General features: G+C 42.9%; 2 protein-coding genes across 3 annotated transcripts in view; both read left to right on the top strand.

Moving 5' to 3' along the window:
* Positions 1-4,989, top strand: part of THAP6 (THAP domain containing 6) — a 32,435-nt gene extending 27,446 nt beyond the window's left edge. The window contains exon 8 of one of the 2 annotated variants that reach the window (XR_009533824.1): positions 4,941-4,989. The gene's annotated coding sequence lies outside the window, so the exon portion shown is untranslated. Of the gene's footprint in view, positions 1-1,509; positions 2,815-4,940 lie in introns of those variants that run through there. The other variant, XR_009533826.1, reaches the window with a different exon arrangement.
* Positions 4,990-5,005: 16 nt separating this feature from the next.
* On the top strand, positions 5,006-13,677 carry ODAPH (odontogenesis associated phosphoprotein). The gene is made up of 2 exons (XM_060113467.1): positions 5,006-5,126; positions 11,683-13,677. Exons 1-2 carry the CDS (start codon positions 5,060-5,062, stop codon positions 12,066-12,068), a joined length of 453 nt encoding a protein of 150 aa, XP_059969450.1. The 5' UTR covers positions 5,006-5,059; the 3' UTR covers positions 12,069-13,677.
* Positions 13,678-23,375: the final 9,698 nt, after the last annotated feature.

A 23,375-nucleotide genomic window follows, 5' to 3' on the forward strand; every position in this document is an offset into this window, starting at 1 on the left:
CCATGTGGGAAGCACTGGGGGTCACCCTCAAATCAAATCAATGACCCCCTGGAAGGCAAACCTCTGAAACAGTGTCCCACCCCCTGTCTCCCTATGGGCTGTCATTCTTCCCACCAGCCCTGAGAAGTAGGTCCATGGGGCTTTGACATTTCTGAGAGAATAAAACAAAAACTTATACACAGTGATTTTTTTTTTAACTTTTTATAATGGAAAGTTCCAAACAAAAGTAGAGAGTGTAATAAGCTCACACGCACCCATCACCCAGCTTAAACAATTATTAAACATGGACAATCTTGTTTTATCTAATGCCCCCACTCACTCCCCATCCTCTGATTATTTTGAACTAAATCCCAGACAACTTATAATCTGTCAATATTTCAGCATCCATCTCTGAAAGGTAAGGACTCTACTTTTTTTTTTTGACAGTCATTTATCTTTATCACACTTACAATAATCACTTAATATCATCAGATATCCAGTATGTGTTTACATTTCCCCAATTGTATTTTCTTTAATGATTTGTTTATTTGAAGCAGGATCCAAATAAGGTCCAGGGCTTCCCTGGTGGCGCAGTGGTTGGGAGTCCACCTGCCGATGCAGGGGACACGGGTTCATGCCCTGGTCCAGGAAGATCCCACATGCCGCGGAGCGGCTGGGCCCATGAGCCATGGCCGCTGAGCCTGCGTGTCCGGAGCCTGTGCTCCGCAACGGGAGAGGCCACAACAGTGAGAGGCCCGTGTATGGCAGAAAAGAAAAAAAAGAAATACAAATAAGGTTCAAACGTTGTAATTATTTGATATGTCTCTTAAATCTCTTTTAATGTGTAAATTGTCCCTCTACCTTTTTTTCTTTATTTATTTTGCCTTGGAAAAAAAACTGTTTTAACAAACCAAGTCTTTTGCCCTACAGTACATTGGTGAATTTTCAGGATAGTTTCACAGAGCTTTTACAGCAGCAAGTTGATGCCCAGGGGATCAGAGCCCACCTAGCACAGTGATTAGAGCAAGAATTCTAGAGCCGTATTGCCTGTGTCCATATCATGGCTCTGCCATGTACCAGCCACGTGACTTAACCTCTCTGTGCCTCAATTTTCTCATCTGTAAGTGGGGATGACAATAGTACCTACCCCATTGGGTTATGTTGAGAATTAAATGGCTTAATGTATGTACAATAATTAGAACAGTGATGCTTAGAATACAGCAAATGATATATTATACAGATGAGGAAATTGAGGGTCAGTGAGGCCGACTGGTCCAAGGTCTCACAGTTAATGGGTGGCAAGACAGAGACTAGAACACTGATTTATCCCACTGTTTTAATACTGTTTCAAACCATTGATAAATGAGGCCTCTCATGTCTTGGGCATCACTCTGATCCTGAGCAGGATGTTATTGCCTTTCTGTTGTTAAATCACTAGGATGATGTTAGGAACCTTCTCCAGGCCTCAGTCTCTGATCTGCAAAATGGTGGAGTTGGAAATATGTCTCAGGTGCCTGAAATCCCTTTTAGGAGAAATCCCAGCAGAAGACGCCCTAGCAAGCCTAGCAGGAGAGTCATACAGGCCATTCCAGAAGCGGCACCTTCAAATCGGCGCCAACCACAGAACTTATAGATTCCCTGAAGGAGTATGTGCCCCATTCCTTCTGACAGAGAACGCCACCCCCAGGCCACCGGGAAATAAGCCTCGCAGCGCCAGCCGCTACACTCTCAGCCTGACTCAGGGTGCAGGCCCGATACCAATCACTCCCCATGCTACCTGTAATCCTGATTCGCGGGAGTCGTGATGGCAGCTTCCCAGATTATTCACACGGCCATGTAAGGGGAACGCCTCCTCCAGACAGCTTCAGCGGTTTCTGCAGCAGGAGACCAGCCTCACTGGACATAACTGTAGCTTGCCTTTGGTTCTCTAAGGCTTGGAAGCAAAACGGGGACTTCATCCCAATAGGACTGCAGAGATGAACGAGGCAAGGTGCAGCTGATCATCCCTCAAGCGGATAACCTGGGGGTCCCTGAGCATGTGAGAGGCAGTTCTGCAGAGCGGCCCTCAAAGCTGCAGATGGACAGAGCAGTCCAGCCTTTCTCAACATCACTGGGCTAAACTGCAATATACAAATAAATAAGACTGTCAAGACTTACTATATACACCAACAGTAAATATATGTTAGAATTTTCTGTCAAATAAGAATTCAATGAGGGACTTCCCTGGCGGTCCAGTGGTGAAACTTTGCGCTTCCATTGCAGGGGGCACAGGTTCAATCCCTGGTTGGGGAAATAAGATCCCGCATGCCACACGGCCAAAAAAAAAAAAATTAGGAAAAAAGAAAAAGAATTCGATGAAACTTTAAAAAATTTCGTTCCCTTTGAAGTTTTATTCCTTTATAAATTTCAGGACAATAGATGCGAACAGAAAAAATATATATACAATTTTGCTTTTCTTATTTATTTTCATCAGCATTTCAAGTGAAAGGTCATCAGAAATCCAATACAGAAAAGAAAGAGGATCAGAAGAAATAATACAAATGTCCATCAACAAAAAGTTTGGTTAAATAATTTGCAATAAATCCATAAAACAGAACACTGGGTAGTAAAGAGAGTATGTGGATCTAATTTTATTGGCATGGCAATGTAAGGATGCAAACACTCACCAACTAGGAAATGGTAAATTCCACAGGCTTGATGATAATCCTAGGCAAAATTCTAGAAACAGATGATTAAATGGACGATTGGTCAGCAGTTTGGAAAGGAAGTAGGGAGCAAGCTCAGTTCCTTAGATTCAGTGGCTCTGTTGACGTCGTGTCCTGTGCCACATCTAGCTCTGGTGTAGGTGCTGGGGCTAAAGATAGGGTTCCTGCTGTCATGGAGCTTTCAGTCTGGCAGGGACATTAAATATTAACTAAGGAATAACAGGAAAGGGTTTGAGTGTTACAATAAAGGAAGTACTGGGGGCTACGAAGCAGAGAAACATAATTAATTTTATGTCAATTGGGGTGTATTACATATACTACTTTGCCCTCTGCATTGGAATCACATTGCCATGCCACGTTGAGCAGAATATTTTCCTGGCTGTTGCAGAAGGAACAAAAGAGAACGCAGGTCCTGGCTTTGAAGGGCTGCTCGATGTAAAGGCCTTTGAGTGATCGAATGAGTTGGCAAGTATAGCCTCCTAAGAGAACAAAGAATTGGAGTCACTGTGATTTAACTGCCACAACAACTCCCTTTCATGTGCCAGGCACTGTGGTTTCAGCTTTATGTCAATTACCTCTTTTATTCATCACAACACTCCTCTGAGGGAAATACAAGCCACATTTTACAGATGAGGTACCTGAGGCTTCAAGTCACCCAGCTAGTTGAAAAGGAACCAAGGTTGGAACCAGTTTGTCCTAATTCCAAGGTCCATGCTCTTTTTTCTTTTTAAATTTATTTTATTGAGGTATAGTTGACTTACAATGTTGCATTAATTTCTACTGTACAGCAACGTGATTCATTTATATATACATTCTTTTTCATATTCTTTTTTTTAAATTATTTATTTATTTTTGGCTACATTGGGTCTTCGTTGCTGCTTGCGGTCTTTTTCTAGTTGCAGAGAGTGGGGGCTACTCTTCGTTGTGGTACGCAGGCTTCTCATTGCGGTGGCTTCTCTTGTTGCGGAGCACAGGCTCTAGTTGCGTGGGCTCTAGTAGTTGTGGCCCACGGGCTTAGTTGCTCTGTGGCATGTGAGATCTTCCCGGACCAGGGATCGAACCCGTGTCCCCTGCATTTGCAGGCGGATTCTTAACCACTGTGCCACCAGGGAGGCCCCATATTCTTTTCCATTATGGTTTATCACAGGATGCTGAATATAGTTCCCTGTGCTATACAGTAGGACTTTGTTGTTTATCCATTCTATATATAAGTTTGCATCTGCTAATCTCAAACTCCCAATTCATCCCTCCCCCAATCCCCCTCCCCTCTGGCAGTCACAAGTCTGTTCTCTGTGTCTTTGAGTCTGTTTCTGTTTCATAGATAAGTTCAGTTGTGTCGTATTTTAGATTCCACATATAAGTGATGTCATATGGTGTTTGTCTTTCTCTTTTTTTTTTTTTTTTTTTTTGCGGTACACGGGCCTCTCACTGTTGTGGCCTCTCCCGTTGCGGAAAACAGGCTCTGGACGCGCAAGCTCAGCGGCCATGGCTCACGGGCCCAGCCGCTCCGCAGCATGTGGGATCCTCCCGGACCGGGGCACGAACCCGTGTCCCCTGCATTGGCAGGCGGACTCCTAACCACTGTGCCACCAGGGAAGCCCGTGTCTTTCTCTTTCTGATCTACTTCACTTAGTATGATCATCTCTAACTCCAACGTCCGTGCTTTTAAGCACTTGTGACTGCCCACTCCCATTCCTCCAGCAGCTGACAGGAAACAAACCAGGCATCTTAGGGCAATTTGATGAATCAGAGGGGGACTTGGAAGGACAAATCACTAAGTTAATCTCCCAAAATTTTCATGTTTGTTTAGACAGTGACCATGATGGTTACTAGAGAAGACCGTTTTCTGACTCTGCTGCTCTTGGCTCCTTGACAAAAGCAGAGAAGAAGCCTTAATCCCTGATCCGAGATCTGTGAACAGCCTCTTCAAACTGCCGGGGTCACAAGGCCTTTAGATAATGTCCTCCCTGTCCTGTTTGGTTTTGTTAAGTAAGTAAGCTACACAGAGGGAAGCGGTGCTGAATATTTCCTGGACAGATTCTTTCTCTTGCTGAGGGAGACCTATATACACAAGTAATGAGAAGGCACTAAGAGGGAAAGATGTGAAGGAATTAAACGGATAGTGAGGGCGTGGTTGTCCACAATCCCAACTCCAACCAAGGACAGATGAATGGTGTTTGGCTGTCATTACAAGAAGCTCTCGTTGACAAATACTGTCTGGTATTTCCTTGCTGATTTCTTACCCTCACACCGCAGGCCCTAATCCCTGTGGTCCACTATGCAAATGAAAACTCCCTGAATCAGGCGGCCGGTGACTCACCAACCCCTTTTAAGCCACGTTGGGTTCAAGGCAGCAACTGCTTGGGGTAGAAGCCATGGCTCACAGACTCTGCTTCTCCTACTGGCTGCTGGTCTGCTGGTTGGTGGTAACTGTGGCAGAAGGTAAGGGTTTTGTTTTTATTCTACTGTGGGTCCAGTAATTAATAAGTTGTGTGAAAAGACAAAATTTGGCTCCATGATTATACATATCATGAATTGGAAATATTTATGTCAGCTTTCATCAGCCTGTGTGGTTAAAAAGAAAGAGGCTGAATTTTATCATAGGAAGACCATCGGAAGGTCCTAGTCTCAGCCCTAGCTATGTGACTTTAGACACACTTAACTGCTCTGATATCCATTTCCTCAAGTAGGAAGTGACAGCATCAATGATGTCTATTATGGGGTCGTGGGGACCAAATGAGCTATCATGCAAGAAAAGCTCTTCATCCTTCAAGCACTATATGAATACTAGTTATTATTGATATAGAGCTAACAATTTCCACCCTGAATTACAGCAGTGTCCACCTCTTATATGCTCAACAGCACGGTATTTTGCCCATGGTGGGTGTTCCGTCTCTGTTTATTAATTGCTTTAGTTCATCACACCTAGTCAGTTGTGTCTTGGTGCTGCGGAGGTTAGCCTAGACTTCTTTCTTTAAGATTCTATTAGATTCAATTTCTCCCCTACTCCTTTCTCTTTCCTTTTCCCCCACTACAAAATTTCCAGATGGCCTGAGCCAGAGCATTGGTTTGCAAACCCTGGGGACAGGAAAGAAAAGGGGGAGAGCCCCAGCAGTCAAACTGAGTCCTCCACCACTTTCACGTGGCCTGGGGCTTTGCAGGGGCTCAGTCAGACCCTAGTCATCCCCTAGCAAGTTCCCTGCGCCCATCCACCAAAGCTCACAACAGAACAGAAAGGGGCAGGGACATCAGAGGTGGTGGTGAGGCCACCAGAGATCACCTTGTCCAATCTCTGCATGAACTCAGGAGATCAGAGGGCAAGGAGACAGACTGCAAAGAACACCTGCCCGATTCCCAAGACAAGACCTGCAAACATCACCCACTAAAAGTGACATCTGAAAGTGGCACCATAAAACAAAACCTGACACCGGACACCTTTCCAGAAAGTCAACCACTCTTGAGGAAACCTTGTAAATACGTAGCTAAATAAGTTATAATGAGATTAGACGTTTATTCACATTTAAAAAAAAAAAAACCATTAAAATGTGATTTCTGATTTAGGCTCACTCTTCCCCACTATCCCTCAGACTAGCCTCAAAGATCTTCAAATGCAGCTTCACTCTCTCCAGGCAGCCCTGGCTCCAGGCCATCACCCACTTACACATGCCCTGGCTCTGCCAGACGGGGTCATGTGTGGGTCTCCAAACCCACCCTGTTCTCTCTCTCCTCCACAGCAGCAGCTATGGCTGCCCCCCCTCCTGATGTCACCTCTGTTTATTGAAATTCTGCTTCACATGGTGACGTTTAATGTCACTATAGTATTACCTTCACATAAGGCTTTCTTAAGACACATAGCTTTAAAATTGCAATCTTCCTCCTCTGACATCTTTGAGTTCTTATAGCAATTTGTATATCACCCATGGTCCATACTGCATTCTTCTCTGCATTATAGATCCATGTATTTGTAGCGTCTCCCCACCTCTCAAGGGCAGGCCCCATGTCTTTATCATCTCTGCATTTGTCACAGCACGAAACAAAGTAACCTGCACACTGTTGAAACTACTAGACTTATAGCATAGGATTGAAAGAGGCCTGTGTAAACTTGTATGAACTGGACTCCAATATCTTTACCTGTAAAATTAGAGAGTTGGCTAAAATAGCCAGTTATTCTGTGAGTCTACAAAATGAATTAAGTCGCAGTTACTGTGAGCAAATTAATCACAGGACATATTTCTTTTTGGTTCGACTCTAAAGGCACCTGAGAATTTTTGTGATACTCCAAGTGTAAAAGAAGAACTGCATACTTATACATCAAGTATAAAACTTACTTCTCTTAGAAATCAGGGTAGTTCACTACAAACCAGCTATTGTCTGCCCAAATAACCATAGACTACAGATAATTATATTTTTTTTAAAAAGGTCATCTCACCCTTACTTTTTTTTTTTAAAGTACTAGTTGTTAGCATACGATGAATTTCATGTCTAGACTATAGTAAACCCACTTAAAATTGATGTCCAAACTCCAAGCAATATTTTGGGTCTTGATTATTTTATTATCCTTTAATTTTTTAAATTTATTTTATTTATTTTATTTTTGGCTGCACTGGGTCTTCGTTGCTGAGTGAGGGCTTTCTCTAGTTGCAGCAAGCGGGGGCTACTCTTCGTTGCGGTGCGTAGGCTTCTCTTTGCAGTGGCTTCTCTTGTTGGGGAGCACAGGCTCTAGGTGCACGGGCTTCAGTAATTGTGGCTCGCGGGCTCTAGAGCACAGGCTCAGGAGTTGTGGCACATGGGCTTAGTTGTTCCGCGGCATGTGGGATCTTCCCTGATCAGGGCTGGAACCCGTGTCCCCTGCATTAGCAGGTGGATTCTTAACCACTGCGCCACCAGGGAAGCCCTATCCTCTAATTTTGAATGTAAGTTATTGCAATTTTCCTGGGACTGGAAGGACTTCCCTAGTGGTCCAGTGGGTAAGACCCTGCACTTCCACTTCAGGGGGCACAGGTTCGCCCCCTGGTGGGGGAACTAAGATCCTGCATGCTAGGCAGCGAGGCCAAAAAAAATTTTTTTTAATTTTTTTCTGGGACTGGAATGAAATACTGAGCTTCACAAAAATCTACAGAGAGGAACTCAGCATCTACACTCAACATCTGCCTCATTCAATTAATCAGCTATGTACTGGGCACGAAGCTATGTCAGGGACTGTTCTGGGTACTAGGGACATAGCAATGACCAACAGAGTCAACAGGCCTTGTCTTGATGGAGGCCCAATAACAGCAGCTAAGACCTACCAAATGCATATGTCAGGCATGTTCTCAGCACTTTACATATCTTATTTTAGACACTACAACAAGCCAGTGAGATAGGTAGTATTATTTTCTCCATTTTACAAATAAGGAAAAGAAGACTGGGAGAAGTTAAGGAAGCTGTCAATGGTCACACAATTATTAAACAGCAGAGCTCAGGGATCCTATGCCGTTCTACCTCTCAAAATGTTTCCAGGGCTTCCCTGGTGGCGCAGTGGTTGAGAATCTGCCTGCCAATGCAGGGGACACGGGTTCGAGCCCTGGTCTGGGAAGATCCCACATGCCGTGGAGCAACTAAGCCCGTGAGCCACAATTACTGAGCCTGCGCGTCTGGAGCCTGTGCTCTGCAACAAGAGAGGCCGCGATGGTGAGAGGCCCGTGCACCGCGATGAAGAGTGGACCCCACTTGCCACAACTAGAGAAAGCCCTCCCACAGAACCAAAGACCCAACACAGCCATAAATAAATAAAATTAAAAAAAAAAAAGTTTCCAATCTGCACTTAAATATTTGACCTACTTTGGTCTAATTAGGGCTGCAAAAGAGCTCTTTGTGTTTGATATTCAGTATCTTCGGTGTCATGTCAGTATGTTACATAATGAGAAATATTTGCTTATTAATGATCACATTATCCCTGAGAGGTAGGAATGTGGTAACTTTTGAAAATTATGGAAACTGAGATTTCTCTCAGTCTGTTCAGGTCCACTGTAGGCACTGGGCTAGCAATGAGACCAGGTATAGAGAATGATCAGGCAGATACTTCCGTGGAGGAGGAATATAACCGCTGAAAAGTAATCACATGACTGATGAATATGATGAAAGTGGACTCACGGGGTGTGAGGGAAGCATATTGCCAGGGGCCTTAAGCCAGCCTCAAGGGAGGGAAGGCCTCCCTGAGGAAATGAGACATGATCTACCATAAACTTCTTTGGATCTACTTCTCTCACTTCAAAGAGAACTGTACACACTTCTGAGTCTTTTTTCCCCACCTATTTAATCCACTGGAATCTGACTCGGTTTCCTCCATTCCACAAAAACTACTTCAAAAAAATCATTCATGGCCCTGGGCTTTTAAAAAGCTGGTTCCAGATGCCTAGAGCACCATTGTCAGGAGGATTTGGAGAGTAGCCTCAGTTTTAAGAAATAGAAAAAGCACAAGGGGTGGGTGTTTTTAAAAACCGGAGTCCAGCTTACTGAATGGCAGAGCCCAAGACCTAGCTAAGCCTGCTCTGATAGCAAAATGTCAAGATGGAGCTTAAGAATAAGGCTAGCTTCAGATTTCCCTGGTGGCACAGTGGTTAAGAATCCGCCTGCCATTGCAGGGGATACGGGTTCAAGCCCTGGTCCAGGAAGATCCCACATTCCGCGGAGCAACTAAGCCCGTGCGCCACAACTACTGAGCCTGCGCTCTAGAGCCCGCGAGCCACAACTACTGAAGCCTGCATGCCTAGAGCCCATGCTCTGCAACAAAAGAAGCCACCGCGATGAGAAACCCACGCACCACAACGAAGAGTAGCCCCTGCTCGCTGTAACTAGAGAAAGCCTGTGCACAGCAACGAAGACCCAACGCAGCTAATAATATATAAAAAAATTTTTTAAATTTAAGAATAAGGCTAGCTTCTCCCCTAGTGACTGGATTCTCAGCAGAAAGTTTTCATGTTATAAAGGTTCAGAATTGATCTGATTGAGTAGAAGAAAGAATGAGTAATATGGGATTTAATCACCTTCTGTAGTTTGAAATGTCTTAATCTAGTTTCAGCCATAAGATTTCAATACTCAGTAGCCTGGGTGGGTATGGGAGAAAGAGTCAGTATTTAATTCAATAAACAGACACCCATTCAAGCTGGCTTAAAAGAAAAAGAATAGGGCTTCCCTGGTGGCGCAGTGGTTGAGAGTCTGCCTGCCGATGCAGGGGACACGGGTTCGTGCCCCAGTCCGGGAAGATCCCACATGCCACAGAGCGGCTGGGCCCGTGAGCCGTGGCCACTGAGCCTGTGCGTCCGGAGCCTGTGCTCCGCAACAGGAGAGGCCACAACGGTGAGAGGCCCACGTACCGCAAAAAAAAAAAAAAAAAAAAAGAAAAAGAATAGAGCTGGAGGTGGGGTGATTATTATAAAGATATTTCCAAGGACCTTAAGTACAGCCAGCCCTCAAAAAGACCAGCCCTGAGAAAGTCAAGAGCCAAGGTTACTCTCATCATCACTCTGTTACCACATAGGCACTTGCCTCTTTTTCTCTTTGAGAGGCTTTCCCCATTTTACAGCTATGGAAATATTGGTTTCTCTGTTTATTCAACATTCAACTGGCTAATATCTGACACCCCAGCCCCTGCCCTACCACTTCCACTAACATTTTCCACTAGCTGTGCCTCTTTGTTGAAATTCTTGAGTGAGAAGCTGATTAGTCACTGGCCAGCCAATGAATGAGTTGAGTGTCTAACAACAGTCCAATCAGCCATAGCCAAAGGAGTGTAGTACTGACCTTTCCAGGTATTATGGGTGAAACAGAATCTCTAGAAGGGGCTATGAATAAGCATACCCAGTACAACCAAGAAACCTGAATTCAACTGTTTTAAAGGTGAGGGGAATCTAGCTCTTAACTTACTGTGAGGAATTCATTTTTCCATCATTCACACTCAGCAACCCTTTCCAGGCCTGTTTTGGTAAGTCTCTAAGGGAGTGAAGAAATAATTTCCTAAAGGAAAGCTTGCTTTTTCGTAGCCAGTTTGATTGTATGATACAGCTAGAGGGAAGACCTTGACACTGGAGGTTGATCCAAATTTCTTCTCAGAAATTAATGTCATCCTGGTCCTCAGTGCTCATTCCCCTGGAGCAAGTAGATGTTCCCTCCCTTCCTCTTCAGGGAATGATTTCACTGCTGGGGAAGTGAAGCAGGCCTTTTCTTTACATTACTTTTTTTCCATCAAATTTTCTTTATTTATTTATAATTTATACACAATAAAATGCACAAATCTTAAAGGTATATATTGATCACATTTTAGATATGTGTGTGTGTATACATATATGTGTACATTTGTATTTTTGTGTATATATGTATGTATGTGCAAATGTAAATGTGTGTGTATATCTATCTCCATATTCATGTAACAACCACCCAGATCGAGATCTAAAGAATTCACTAGTTACTTTTTCCACTAAATAACACCTACGCTAACCCTAAGCTATTTTTGACTTTTTTTTTACCATAGATTAGTTTTGCTTGTTCTTGAACTTCATAAAAATGGAATCTCACAGTATGTACTCTTTTGTGTCTAACTTCTTTGCTCGACATAACATCATAGGATACATCCATGTTGTTGTATTAGTAATTCTTCCTTTCCATGCTGAGTATTCTTTCATTGTATGAATACACAGTTTGTTTATCCATTCTCCTATTGATGGACACTGGCATTGTTTGCAGGTTTGGGTTAATATGAATAAGACTGTTGTGAACGTTATTGAACTAGTCTTTTGTAGATATAAGCACTCATTTCTCTTGGGTAAATTCCCCCGAGTGGAATTCCTGGGTCATAAGGAGTGTCCGTGTCTCATTTTATTGGCCTGGGCAGTTCTCTCAAACATGTTTTGAGACTCTAGAATTCTCTCTTCCCCTCTTTCTCCCCTGCCTCCACCTGAAGACTTTCCCCTCTGCTCCTGTCATCAGGCCTGTTTCCTGACTTGCGCTTTTCTCCCCACAGGACAGGAAGAGGTATTCACCCCTCCTGGAGACTCACAAAATAATGCAGAGCCTACAGACTGCCAGATCTTTACACTTACCCCTCCTCCCACCACAAGGAACCCAGTGACGAGGATCCAGCCCATCACCAGGACACCTAGTTGTCCCTTCCATTTTTTCCCGCCACAAAGGCCCAGAGTCCACATTAGGTTCCCATACAGACCTTTCCTCCCTCCGATGTGCTACCACCCTTTTCAGTTCCATCCACTTTTTCGGCCGCATAGTCGCCTTCCTCCTTATTATTATTTCCCCAGAAGAAGACTCTGGAGAGGAAGCTCCTCTGAGGAAAGCAGAGAAAAGAGAGAAGCCCCAAACGTGCTGAAAAAGATTTCTGTTTTCAGTTACTAACCTAAACCTATTGGACTGGAAAATTAAGCATCTTAAACTCCACCGACTAGAAATTGTTCTCCTTGTCAGCAGTGAACATATTGGTTTATAGGTTATTCATGTTTGCAAAATAGAAGCAATAACTACATTATGCTTACCTCTTAGTTTTTATGATCACAGGATACTTACGCAAGAAAAGTTCTAAAACAGGTGGTTCCAATAATACCTATCATCCTGCAATACCAGAAGAATCAGCTCCATCTTCTAAATTACAACGAAGAGCATTTAAATAAATTGAGATTGTTATAAACCAAATGGATACATTAATGACACCCTTTTATACTCACTGGAAAACTTACAAAGCAAGGCGTATTTACAAAGTGAACTTTGAAAGAAATTATAAAAAACTGAAAGCTTTATTTTATTCTCTGGCAATGGTTATTTATTCATTTTTAATGGAGATATAATTGACATACTATATTAGTTTCAGGTTATATAACATAATGACTCGATATTTGTATATATTGCAAAATGATCACCACAGTAAGTTCAGTTAACATCCATCACCACACATAGTTACAAAACCTTTTTTCTTTTTTTTTTTTCCTTCTTTTTTTTTTTGCAGTACGCGGGCCTCTCACTGTTGTGGCCTCTCCCATCGCGGAGCACAGGCTCCGGATGCGCAGGCTCAGCGGCCATGGCTCACGGGCCCAGCCACTCTGCGGCATGTGGGATCTTCCCGGACCGGGGCACGAACCTGTGTCCCCTGCATCGGCAGGCGGACTCTGAACCACTGCGCCACCAGGGAAGCCCCAAAACTGTTTTCTTTTGATGAGAACTTTCAAAATCCACTCAGCTTTCTAACAACAACAACAACAAAAGAAATTATAAAGATTAAAACAAAACAAAGTTATGTGGAGTCTGACTATAAGTAATACTTTAAAGGTATTATAAGCTAAATTACCTAACCAAAAAACTATTTTTTAACTGTAATATGTACTTCAATGTTAACTGTTTCAGCAACCAATGAAAATTAGTTTGATAAGTATCTCACTGTTTCTCCCATTATCATCATATAGATACTAGTTTAAATGATGTACTTCCCCTAAAACTTTCAACATGATTCCAGGCTCAAAATTCCAATTAAAAGTTTACAGGGATGTTCCTCTAACTCTAGAACTCCACAGACACTCAGTTCACTCAGCTATAGGAACCTTGTGTTCTGAGGATACAATATAAGTAAAAAATCCCACAGGCTGCATTCACTGGTTATTTCTTTAGCCATTCTGTACAATACTGCCTCCTGTTCGTGCTACTCACCTTGCCTGTAACATAGGAACTTTAGTTTCTCATATGCAATCAGTGGCTTACACCTGTTGCTCTCAAAATCTGTGTGCAAAGTTGCTGCTGCTGCTTCTACAAAGGAAAAAAAAAGGGAGGGAGGGGACATAAAGACATGAAGACACTGGGAATGTTACCTGGGAAATGGAGAGAGAGAAAACCGTCATGCTCTGTTTCTTCACTATATTAAAAGATAAAAAGAAAAACAATATTTGCTTTACTCACTTCATAGCAAATTTTCATTCTAAGAACAGCCAGGCTTAAATAAAACCTGTATTTGAAATCCTCACTAAGTATAAAATTCTATATTTTGTAATAAACTTGCTTTCTCTTTTGCTTTCTTTTTGGTTCGTGGGGCATAATCAGAAAAGGGCCAACCTTGGGCAAACTTGAAGACAGCTCAGTGGTGTGTTTGAACCTCACCTCCCTCCCTGGACCCCTCCTTCATTACGACACGCTCGCCTCTCACAGCTGTTCAGTGAGTTCATGGCTCTACACTGCCCCAAACCAGCCCGGCTCTGATTGGGCTTTCTCTCCCCAAACATTTGAACTTTTGCAACCCAAAATTTAACTGCTCTGCAGTCCAGTCCCTAAAGACCTTGCTAGGTGATATATAAACCTCAGGAAAACCAAGACAAACCAAAGAGGGAGTAACAGCTTCGGTGCAACTATTATAGAAAGTGGGCTACTCCTGGCGCGTTTCCTAGTGAGGGCCTTTTTCAAAATAACTCCAGGTAGGGCCTCCCTGGTGGCGCAAGTGGTTGAGAGTCCGCCTGCCGATGCAGGGGATACGGGTTCGTGCCCCGGTCTGGGAGGATCCCATATGCCGCGGAGCGGCTGGGCCCGTGAGCCATGGCCACTGGGCCTGCGCGTCCGGAGCCTGTGCTCCGCAACGGGGGAGGCCACAACAGTGAGAGGCCCGCATACCGCAAAAAAAAAAAAAAACTCCAGGTAAAATTACATCATTCCTGCCCTTGAACATGCAGAGAGTTTCCTACATGAAAAGCAGCCCACAACTGCAATGAAAAGCATATGCCTTTGTGACTTTGGGTTAGTAAATTTTTCTTTTAAAATACAGTGGTACCTAGAAGGTTTATTGACTTGGGGGGATAGTTTTCAAGCACTAATATGTCAAAGTGAACTAGTTTATCACATGTGTTCCTCTTAGCATATAGGTGGGATTGTCTGCTTTTGAAGCAATGGCAGCCTGTTGAGAGTGTGTGATTTTTTTATGCATCTTTTATGATCTTTTATACACGCTTAAATGCATCTTTTGCTTTGTGGAAGAAATAGCGTATGTAAGTCTAAAGTTCTAATTATGCTAAAAAGGCATAACCTGAATAGAATCATCCAGCAAACCCAAATTGAAAACATTTATAAAACAACTGCCCTGTAATCTCCAAACAATGTAGATTTCATGGTAGACAAAGTTTTAAAGGTGATTAAAGAGACGTGACAACTAAATGTAACATGGTCCTGGAGGTAAGGAGGAAAGGGACAACTAGCAAATTGGGACAACTAGCAAATTTTTTATGTGAACCATGTTTTAGGTAATAGTCTTATATCAGTGTTAAATTTTTTGATAATTATGTAAGAGAAGATCCTTATATAAAAATCTGTAGTATTTGGAGGTAAAGGAATATGATTTCTGCAACTGTCTTAAATTATTCAGGAAAAAAAACCTGTGTGTGTGTGTGTGTGTGTGTGTGAGAGAGAGAGAGAGAGAGAGAGAGAGAGAGGGAGGGAGGGAGGGAGGGAGGGAAAGTAAAGAAAGTGGCAAGATGTTTTTACAATTGATGTATTTGGGTGAAAGGCATATGGCCTTTCTTTGTACCATTCTTGCAACTCTTCTGTAGTTTGAAATTATTTCAAAATGAAAGTAAAAAGACATTATTAAAAACAATACAGGATTTAGCCACAGGGGTTTAGTTGTGGAGGAGGAGGTGAGTGGCCAGTTCAGGACCTCAGGGGACAGATGGGGAGGTGACAGAGTTAGAAGAGACTTGGGGGGGGGGGCAAAGAGAAGGAAGGTTAAAAAGAAGACTAGATCTTGGAAGAAATATCCTGGGAAAAGCTGCGTTGAAAGTGCTTCTTTCAACGTAATTACTAATCATTTTCTTCCCTTTGACAGAATAAATAAACGTTTGAGTTCTAAAGCACCCCCAGAATAAAACACAAAAAATTAATCTTGAATTTATCCATGTCTTAAAGATAAGTTAAAAATAAAATTCTACGGGACTTCCCTGGTGGTCCAGTGGTTAAGAACCCATCTTGCAATGCAGGGGACGCCGGTTCAATCCCTGGTCGGGGAACTAAGATCCCACATGCCTCAGGGCAACTAAGCCCGTGCGCCGCAACTACTGAGCCCGCACGCCACAACTGGAGAGAAGCCCACACCGCAAGGAAGAGCCCCGTGCACCGCAATGAAAGATCCCGCGTGCTGCAACTAAGACCCCATGCAGCCAATAAATAAATAAATAAATAAAATTTAAAAAGCATAATTCTATTCCTACAGCCCACAATACCACCAACCTTGTAATGATTCACACATTGGTTACAAGAGTCACAGGGCATGTAGACTGGTTGAGCTGGGACTCATGTTCCCTGATATTTGTGGAGGGTAGATTTTAATTGGGGAAGGAGGGGGAGTTTGTTTGGAAGTTTGGGTCTCCATGGGAGAAATCAAAGGTATAAGATGGCACGTACTTCCACAATCACCACTTGGATTGAACTGGAGCATAGTCAGAGTCAGCAGCAGAAGCTGATCAAAATGTCTTTAAGGGCTTCCCTGGTGGCGCAGTGGTTGAGAGTCTGCCTGCCGATGCAGGGGACACGGGTTCATGCCCCGGTCCGGGAAGATCCCACATGCCGCGGAGCGGCTGGGCCCGTGAGCCATGGCCACTGAGCCTGCGCGTCCGGAGCCTGTGCTCCGCAACGGGAGAGGCCACAACAGTGAGAGGCCCGCGTATTGAAAAAAAAAAAAAAATGTCTTTAAAAGATACTTTAGGAGCCTCTGAACATAGCAGAGCTGCTTTGGGGCCAACGTGACAAAGTGTCACACAGATTTGAGAAGAGGGCCCTTCTCCCCACCTCTGCACAGAACTCACTCCTTCTCTGGAAGATAGCCGCTACTTTTGGGAAGTCAGGAGACAGTAGCATTCTCGCACTAGGTGGTGGTTTCATCACGGTTGGGGGTAGGGTGGTGTGCTGTAAACCTCAGCAGTGATGAAGCGCCTTCTGGGGCTCTGTGGGCAGCAGGTGTCGACGAGGGACAGCCAAATCCGAAAGGAAGGCTACGCAGGCTGCATGGATCTGCTACTGAATGATTGGTTTGTGGCACATTCACACACTGGGGTTTGCTAAGTTCCTGATTAAAAATGAAAAATTAAGAAAGAGCCATCTTATTTTGTAAATGTTACCCTATGGTGTTTGGAAAATTATTTGAGGAGGTGTGTTAGTTTGCTTGGACTGCTTTTACAAAATACCACAGACGGGTTGGCTTAAGCAATAGAAATTTATTTTCTCACAGTTCTGAAGGCTGAAAGTCTAAGATCCAGACATCAGCAGGATGAGTTTCCTCTGAGGCCTCTCTCCTTGGCTTGCAGATGGCCACCCTCTTGCTGCCTCTTCACATGGCCTTTTCTCTGTGCCTGTGTGCCCCTGGTGTCTATCTTGTGTGTCCAAATATTCTCTTCTCAATAAGGACATCAGTCAGATTGGATTAGGGCCCACCATAATGGGCCTGAATCATCTTTCCAAAGGTACTATCTCCAAATATATCACATCCTGAAGTACTGGTGGTTAGGGTTTCAGCATGTGAATTTGAAGGGGATAAATTCAGCCCATAACAGCAGGTATCCAATTTTGATAATAGTAATTACAAACTCCCAGAAGAGCTGCATAATCTAGAGAGAGCTGCCTCTGATTCTAAAGAAAACAGGGGTTACAATGCTCAGGTATTTTTTATTGAAATATAGTTGTTGTACAATATTATATAAATTACAGGTGTATGATACAGTGATTCACAATTTTTAAAGGTTATACTCCATTTATAGTTATTATAAAACATTGGCTATATTCCCCGTGTTGTACAATATATCCTTGTAGCTTATTTTATACCTAATAGTTTGGACCTCTTATTCCCCTCCCCCTATATTGCCCCTCCCCCGCTCCCTCTCCCCACTGGTAACCACTAGTTCATTCTCTATATCTGTGTGTCTGCTTCATTTTTGTTATAGTCACAGTTTGCTGTATTTTTTAGATTCCACATATAAGTAATATCATACAGTATTTGTCTTTCCTGTCTGACTTATTTCACTTAGCAAAATGCTCTCCAAGTCCATCCATGTTACTGCAAATGGCAAAATTTCATTCTTTTTTATGGCTGAATAGTATTCCATTGTATATATGTATACCACATCTTTTTTATTTATTTATTTATTTTATTTATTAATTTTTGTCTGTGTTGGGTCTTCATCGCTGTGCGCGGCCTTTTCTCTAGTTGCAGTGAAGGGGTACTACTCTTCATTGCGGTGAGTGGGCTTCTCATTGCGGTGGCTTCTCTTGTTGTGGAGCACAGGCTCTAGGGCACATGGGCTTCAGTAGTTGTGGCATGCGGGCTCAGTAGTTGTGGCTCACGGACTTAGTTGCTCCGCAGCATGTGGGATCTTCCCGGACCAGGGCTCGAACCCATGTCCCCTGTATCGGCAGGCAGACTCTTAATCACTGTGCCACCAGGGAAGGCCCAACACATCTTCTTTCTCCATTCATCTGTTGATGGACACTTAGGCTGCTTCCATATCTTGGCAATTGTAAATAATGCTGCTATGAACATTGGGGTACATGTATCTTTTCAAATTAGTGTTTTTGTTTTTTTCAGGTATATACCCAGGAGTTGGATTGCTGGAACATCTGGTAGCTTATTTTTTAGTTTTTTAAGGAACCTCCATACTGTTTTCCACAGCAGCTGTACCAATTTACATTCCCACCAACAGTGTAGGAGGGTTCCCTTTTCTCCACATCCTCATCAACATTTGTTATTAGTGTTCTTTTTGATGATAGCTATTCTGACAGGTGTGAGGTGATATCTCATCGTGGTTTTGATTTGCATTTCCCTGATGATTAGTGATGTTGAGCATCTTTTCATGTGCCTGTTGTCCATCTGCATGTCTCCTTTGGAAAAATGTCTATTCAGTTCTGCCCATTTTTTAATCAAGTTGTTTGTTTTTTTGATGTTGAACTGTATGAATGCTCAGGTACTTTTATACATAAGAAAAAAATAAAGAAAACCACTTCTTTCCTTTTTCAAGCACAGAGCATATTTGACTAATTTTTATAATAAAATGTAAGTAAATATCAGGTTCCAATAGGAACTTCCTTGTTCTAAACAGCAGAAGGACCAAAGAATTGAGGAGTGGGAGGTACAAACAAGCAGACACAACTGGAACAATGTATTTGGGGCAATAAATTCTGAGCAACTCCTAGAGTTATCACCAGGTAAAACCACTGAGTCATCATAAAACAGCTCTAGGGCTTCCCTGGTGGTGCAGTGGTTGAGAGTCCGCCTGCCTATGCAGGGGATGCAGGTTCGTGCCCCGGTCCAGGAGGATCCCGCATGCCACGGAGCAGCTGGGCCCGTGAGCCATGGCTGCTGGGCCTGCGCGTCCAGAGCCTGTGCTCCGCAACGGGAGAGGCCACAGCAGTGAGAGGCCCATGTAATGCAAAAAAAAAAAAAAAAAACAAACCAGCTCTAAACTGGAAACAGCATGAATGTCCACCAACAGTAGAAAGGGTAAATAATTATCATATCATATCCTAGAATACAACACAGCAATGAAAAACAGCAGATTGCTGCTTCATACAACAACATAAATGAATCTCACAATTTCGTGTTGAGTGAAAGAAGCCAAACACAAAAGAATACATACAATAAGATTCCATTTATATGAAATTCAGGAACAAGCAAAACCAACCCATGGTGATAGAGGTCAGAATAGTGATGACTTTTGAGGGGATATTGGCTGAGTAAGGGCAAGAGGGAGCCTGCTGGGAGCTGAAAATATTCCATTTCTTAATCTGGGTGATGGTTACACAAGGTGTACACATTTCTAAAAGTTCATCAAGCTGTATGTTTAAGATTTATGTATTTTACAATATGTAAATTATATATCAATTGAAAATGTTTTAAATGCTGCAGTGCAGAGGAAATCAGTAAAGGTATGCTAATTATAACTGTAGATTTAATTTGTTAAACAAGCTTTCAAATATTTCATTGGTAGTTAGCAAGGTTATATTAAGTAATATTTCACTGATAAGTCAGACATAGAAAGACAAATACTGTATAATATCACCTATATGTGGAATCTAAAAAAGCCAAATTCACAGAGAGTAGAGTGACTGGGAGAGGTGGAGAAATGGGGAGATATTGGTCAAAAGGCACAAACTTCCACTTACAAGATTAACAAGTCCTGGGGATCTAATGTACAGTGTGGTGATTATAGCTAATAATACTGTATTATATATTTGAAAGTTGCTAAAAGAGTAGATCCTAAATGTTCTCATCACAAAAAAGAAATGGTAATTGTGTAACGGGATGGAGGTGGTAGCTAATGCTTTGGTGGTGACCGTTTTGCAACAGGTAAGTGTTACAAAATTAATATGTTGTACGCCTTAAACTTACACAATGTAATATGTCAATTACATCTCAATAAAGTGGTGTGGGGGGGAGGCACTATTTCACTGAAATATTACCTCATAACAGTAAGCAGAAGGGACTTCCCTGGTGGCGCAGTGGATAAGACTCCATGCTTCCAATGCAGGGGGCCCAGGTTCTGATCCATGGTCAGGGAATTAGATCCCACATGCTGCGACTAAGAGTTCACATGCCACAACTAAGGAACCTGTGCACCGCAACTAAGGAACCTGTGCACCACAACTAAGACCCAGCACAACCAAATAAATAAATACTAAAAAAAAAAAAACAGTAAGCAGAAGACTTTGCATATTTTTTAGCACGAAGCAATATGTATTTGTCTTTCCCAACTAAGGCAAATTTAAACCAGAAATTTTTTAACAGCCTCAAATATAACCCTATAGTTGGCTATCAAAAGAACCATAAAAAGAGAGAAACACACGTTCTGAACAGAAGATATCTCCCACAATGTTGACATTGGAAATTTACGATAAGCATGAATTGGACAGTAGCAGTTCAATGATTTGTGTAGAAGGGGCCATCTATACTAATACATCTGAAACCTCTTGACACAGACGTCCAGGTCCTTAACAGTGGCCTGCATGACTCGGCCTCCCCAAGCCTCATCCCCAGCCTCTTCCTCTCTGACCTCATCTCACACTACTCTTTTCCCTTCTCACTCCACTCCAGACACACTGCCCTCCTTGCTGGTCCTCACACCAAACGCACTCCCTCCTGAGGACCTGTGCCCTGGTGGTCCCTCTGGCTATGGTGCCTTTGACCCAGATAATCCAGGTTATCCATAGGGGTCCTCCCCTCACTCCTTTCAGGACCTTCATAAAATGCCACCTCTCAGTTCCTGGCCACCCTAATTAAATGTGCATGCACAGACCTACTTCCTCTTCCCATTCTTGGCTTTATTTTTATCCTTAGCATGAATCACATTCAATCATTCTATATGTATTCATAGTTACCTCTTTTATTATTTGTCTTTCACATCAGAAAGTAAGCTCTTTAAAAGCAGTGATTTGTATCTATTGTGTTCATTCCTTTATCTCCAGGACTTAAAACAATCCTTGCATATAGTAGGGATTCAATAAATACTTGTTAAATAAATGAACTTTTAAGGCTCCTGGTATTTTAACCCTATTTGCTTCCAAATCAATTCCCACATGTCAGAGGAAGTCTTAGGATTTTAAAATCTTCTCCAGCAAAAAAAGAACTTCTATTGAGGAGAGAAAGATAAGGTATAAACATCTCTCTCAAATAAAACAGTTACTGGCCACTGGTGCATGCTTTCAAACTTCTTTGAAGAATTTTAACATGAGTCTTTCCCTTTTCAGTGCTGATAAATTTTTTCCCTTCTAGTAGTTCATTAGAAAATAGGTCAGACTGGTAACCAGAGACAGAGAATTCTCCAATTTAATTGCTCACTTAATTCTGTAATTTTTTCAGGCTTTTATTAGTAGAATCTATCACTTTTTTCAAAATCTGAGTCCAATCCTCTTTGTAAAATCTCTCCAGGCTAGGTCAAGACATACAGATTTCCTGGGAAAGCTATTATTTGAGATGCCTCTTCAACTTGTTATTCTTTAAATATCTGTTCAACAAGCAAGGAGAAACTGATTTTCTGACAACAAAATTTATAGATATCTTGGCTTATGTTCTAAATAGGAGATTTATTACATGTTCTGCACATAGTAAACACTACCTTTTTTTGGAAATATCTTTCACCATTTTCCTTCACTTGGGGAATTAGATGCACACCATCACTCAGAATAGAGGTGGATTTCATATAGTCATAGAATTGTGCATAAAATGTGTTTTAAGTTTCTGTTTCCATGCTGGCAAAGTATTTCCCTTTTTCTATAGCCTCTTTTCAGTTTTCATTGGTGATTTTTTTTTCAAATCAACATGTTGAGAGGTATATTGAGGACTTTATTTTTACACACATAATAGATAACTTGTTTCCCCTAAACAACATGCCCTACACTTTTGTAAATTCAGAACTCCAGTGGACTGACTGCTGACTTAACATACATGTCAGCTGACTGATACCAAGGTTGGAAATGTGCCTCAGGCTGTACCATGCAGACTCCCTATGTTGCATTCCAATATAATCAAGAAAAATTGCCAGAGCCAGTGTGGACTAATTTTTCAATTTCCATTCATTGTGAGCATCAACTTACATTTTGCTGCTTGTAAATCACACTTGAAAACCATATTTCTGGGCTTCCCTGGTGGCGCAGTGGTTGAGAGTCCGCCTGCCGATGCAGGGGACACGGGTTCGTGCCCCGGTCCGGGAGGATCCTACATGCCACTGAGTGACTGGGCCCGTCAGCCATGGCCGCTGAGCCTGCGCATACCGCAAAAAAACAACAACAACCATATTTCCAATTCATTCCAAAGATGTTCAGCGCCCTTTTTTTGGATTAGCTCTCTTGGAAGTAGTCTGATCAGCCTTCCTGCCACTCTGCATTTGCCCACCTGCTCCCATTTCATCGTTGTGAGGCAAATTTACTTTCATAACTCTTCAGGTTCTTTTTCTTTTACTCAGGATTCTCAGTGAAGTCCACAGTTCCTCATTGCCCCCACGCTCCCACCAGCCTAGCTCTCCTCCAGCCACTGGTTCTACCTTGCTGACCTCTGAGTCACCAGCCACCTGCTGACAGTAGGGGAGCCCTGATCCAATCAGAGAGACAAAGGCCACGTGCGTTGGGTCTCCTGTGCTCCCACTATGCTTCCTAAACCTTTAAGACCGGACTAACAGAGAGTTTAACTATCAATGTCCACCAGGGCGCGCCACTCAACGGCCGGCACCACCTGATGGCCCGTCTATTACAGTTCTTCCTTGCCACCCCTGCGGTTCAAATAGATTACGCAATCCTTAACACTGGGCCCTTAAAAACGGGGAAAGAAGACGGCTTATTGCATGGACAAAAGAGCAAATAATACCCCTCAGGTGAAATTCATCGCAGGTTTTAGCGCTTCTCTCCTTGGGAAGGAAATCACTTACAGTGAATGGGGCTCTACCGCCCCCTCTTGGATCACGCTTGGCAGCCCTGGGCAGTCCTGGGTGGAGCCAAAGGAGTAAAGTGTCGTCGTAGTGAAATGGATGTAAGGCCAGCTGCAGCAACCCGCGAGCTCAGACCTTACACAACCCTCCTTAAATAATTCCTGTCCATCCGAACAGAGCTGACGTCTTCATTCCTCTGCCCTAGAAGGGAAAAAGTGCTTCTCTCGCATTAACTTATTTCCTCCCAAGACCCAGCAGAAGAAAGGGGATCTGACCACCT

This window comes from Mesoplodon densirostris, chromosome 1 (assembly GCF_025265405.1).
Source record: "Mesoplodon densirostris isolate mMesDen1 chromosome 1, mMesDen1 primary haplotype, whole genome shotgun sequence".
Lineage (NCBI taxonomy): Eukaryota > Metazoa > Chordata > Mammalia > Artiodactyla > Ziphiidae > Mesoplodon > Mesoplodon densirostris.

Coding starts and splice junctions, on each gene's coding strand:
- ODAPH (XM_060113467.1), top strand. CDS start 5,060: ATGGCTCACAGACTCTGCTTCTCCTACTGGCTGCTGGTCTGCTGGTTG. Junction 5,127..11,682: donor GGTGGTAACTGTGGCAGAAG/GTAAGGGTTTTG, acceptor TTCTCCCCACAG/GACAGGAAGAGGTATTCACC.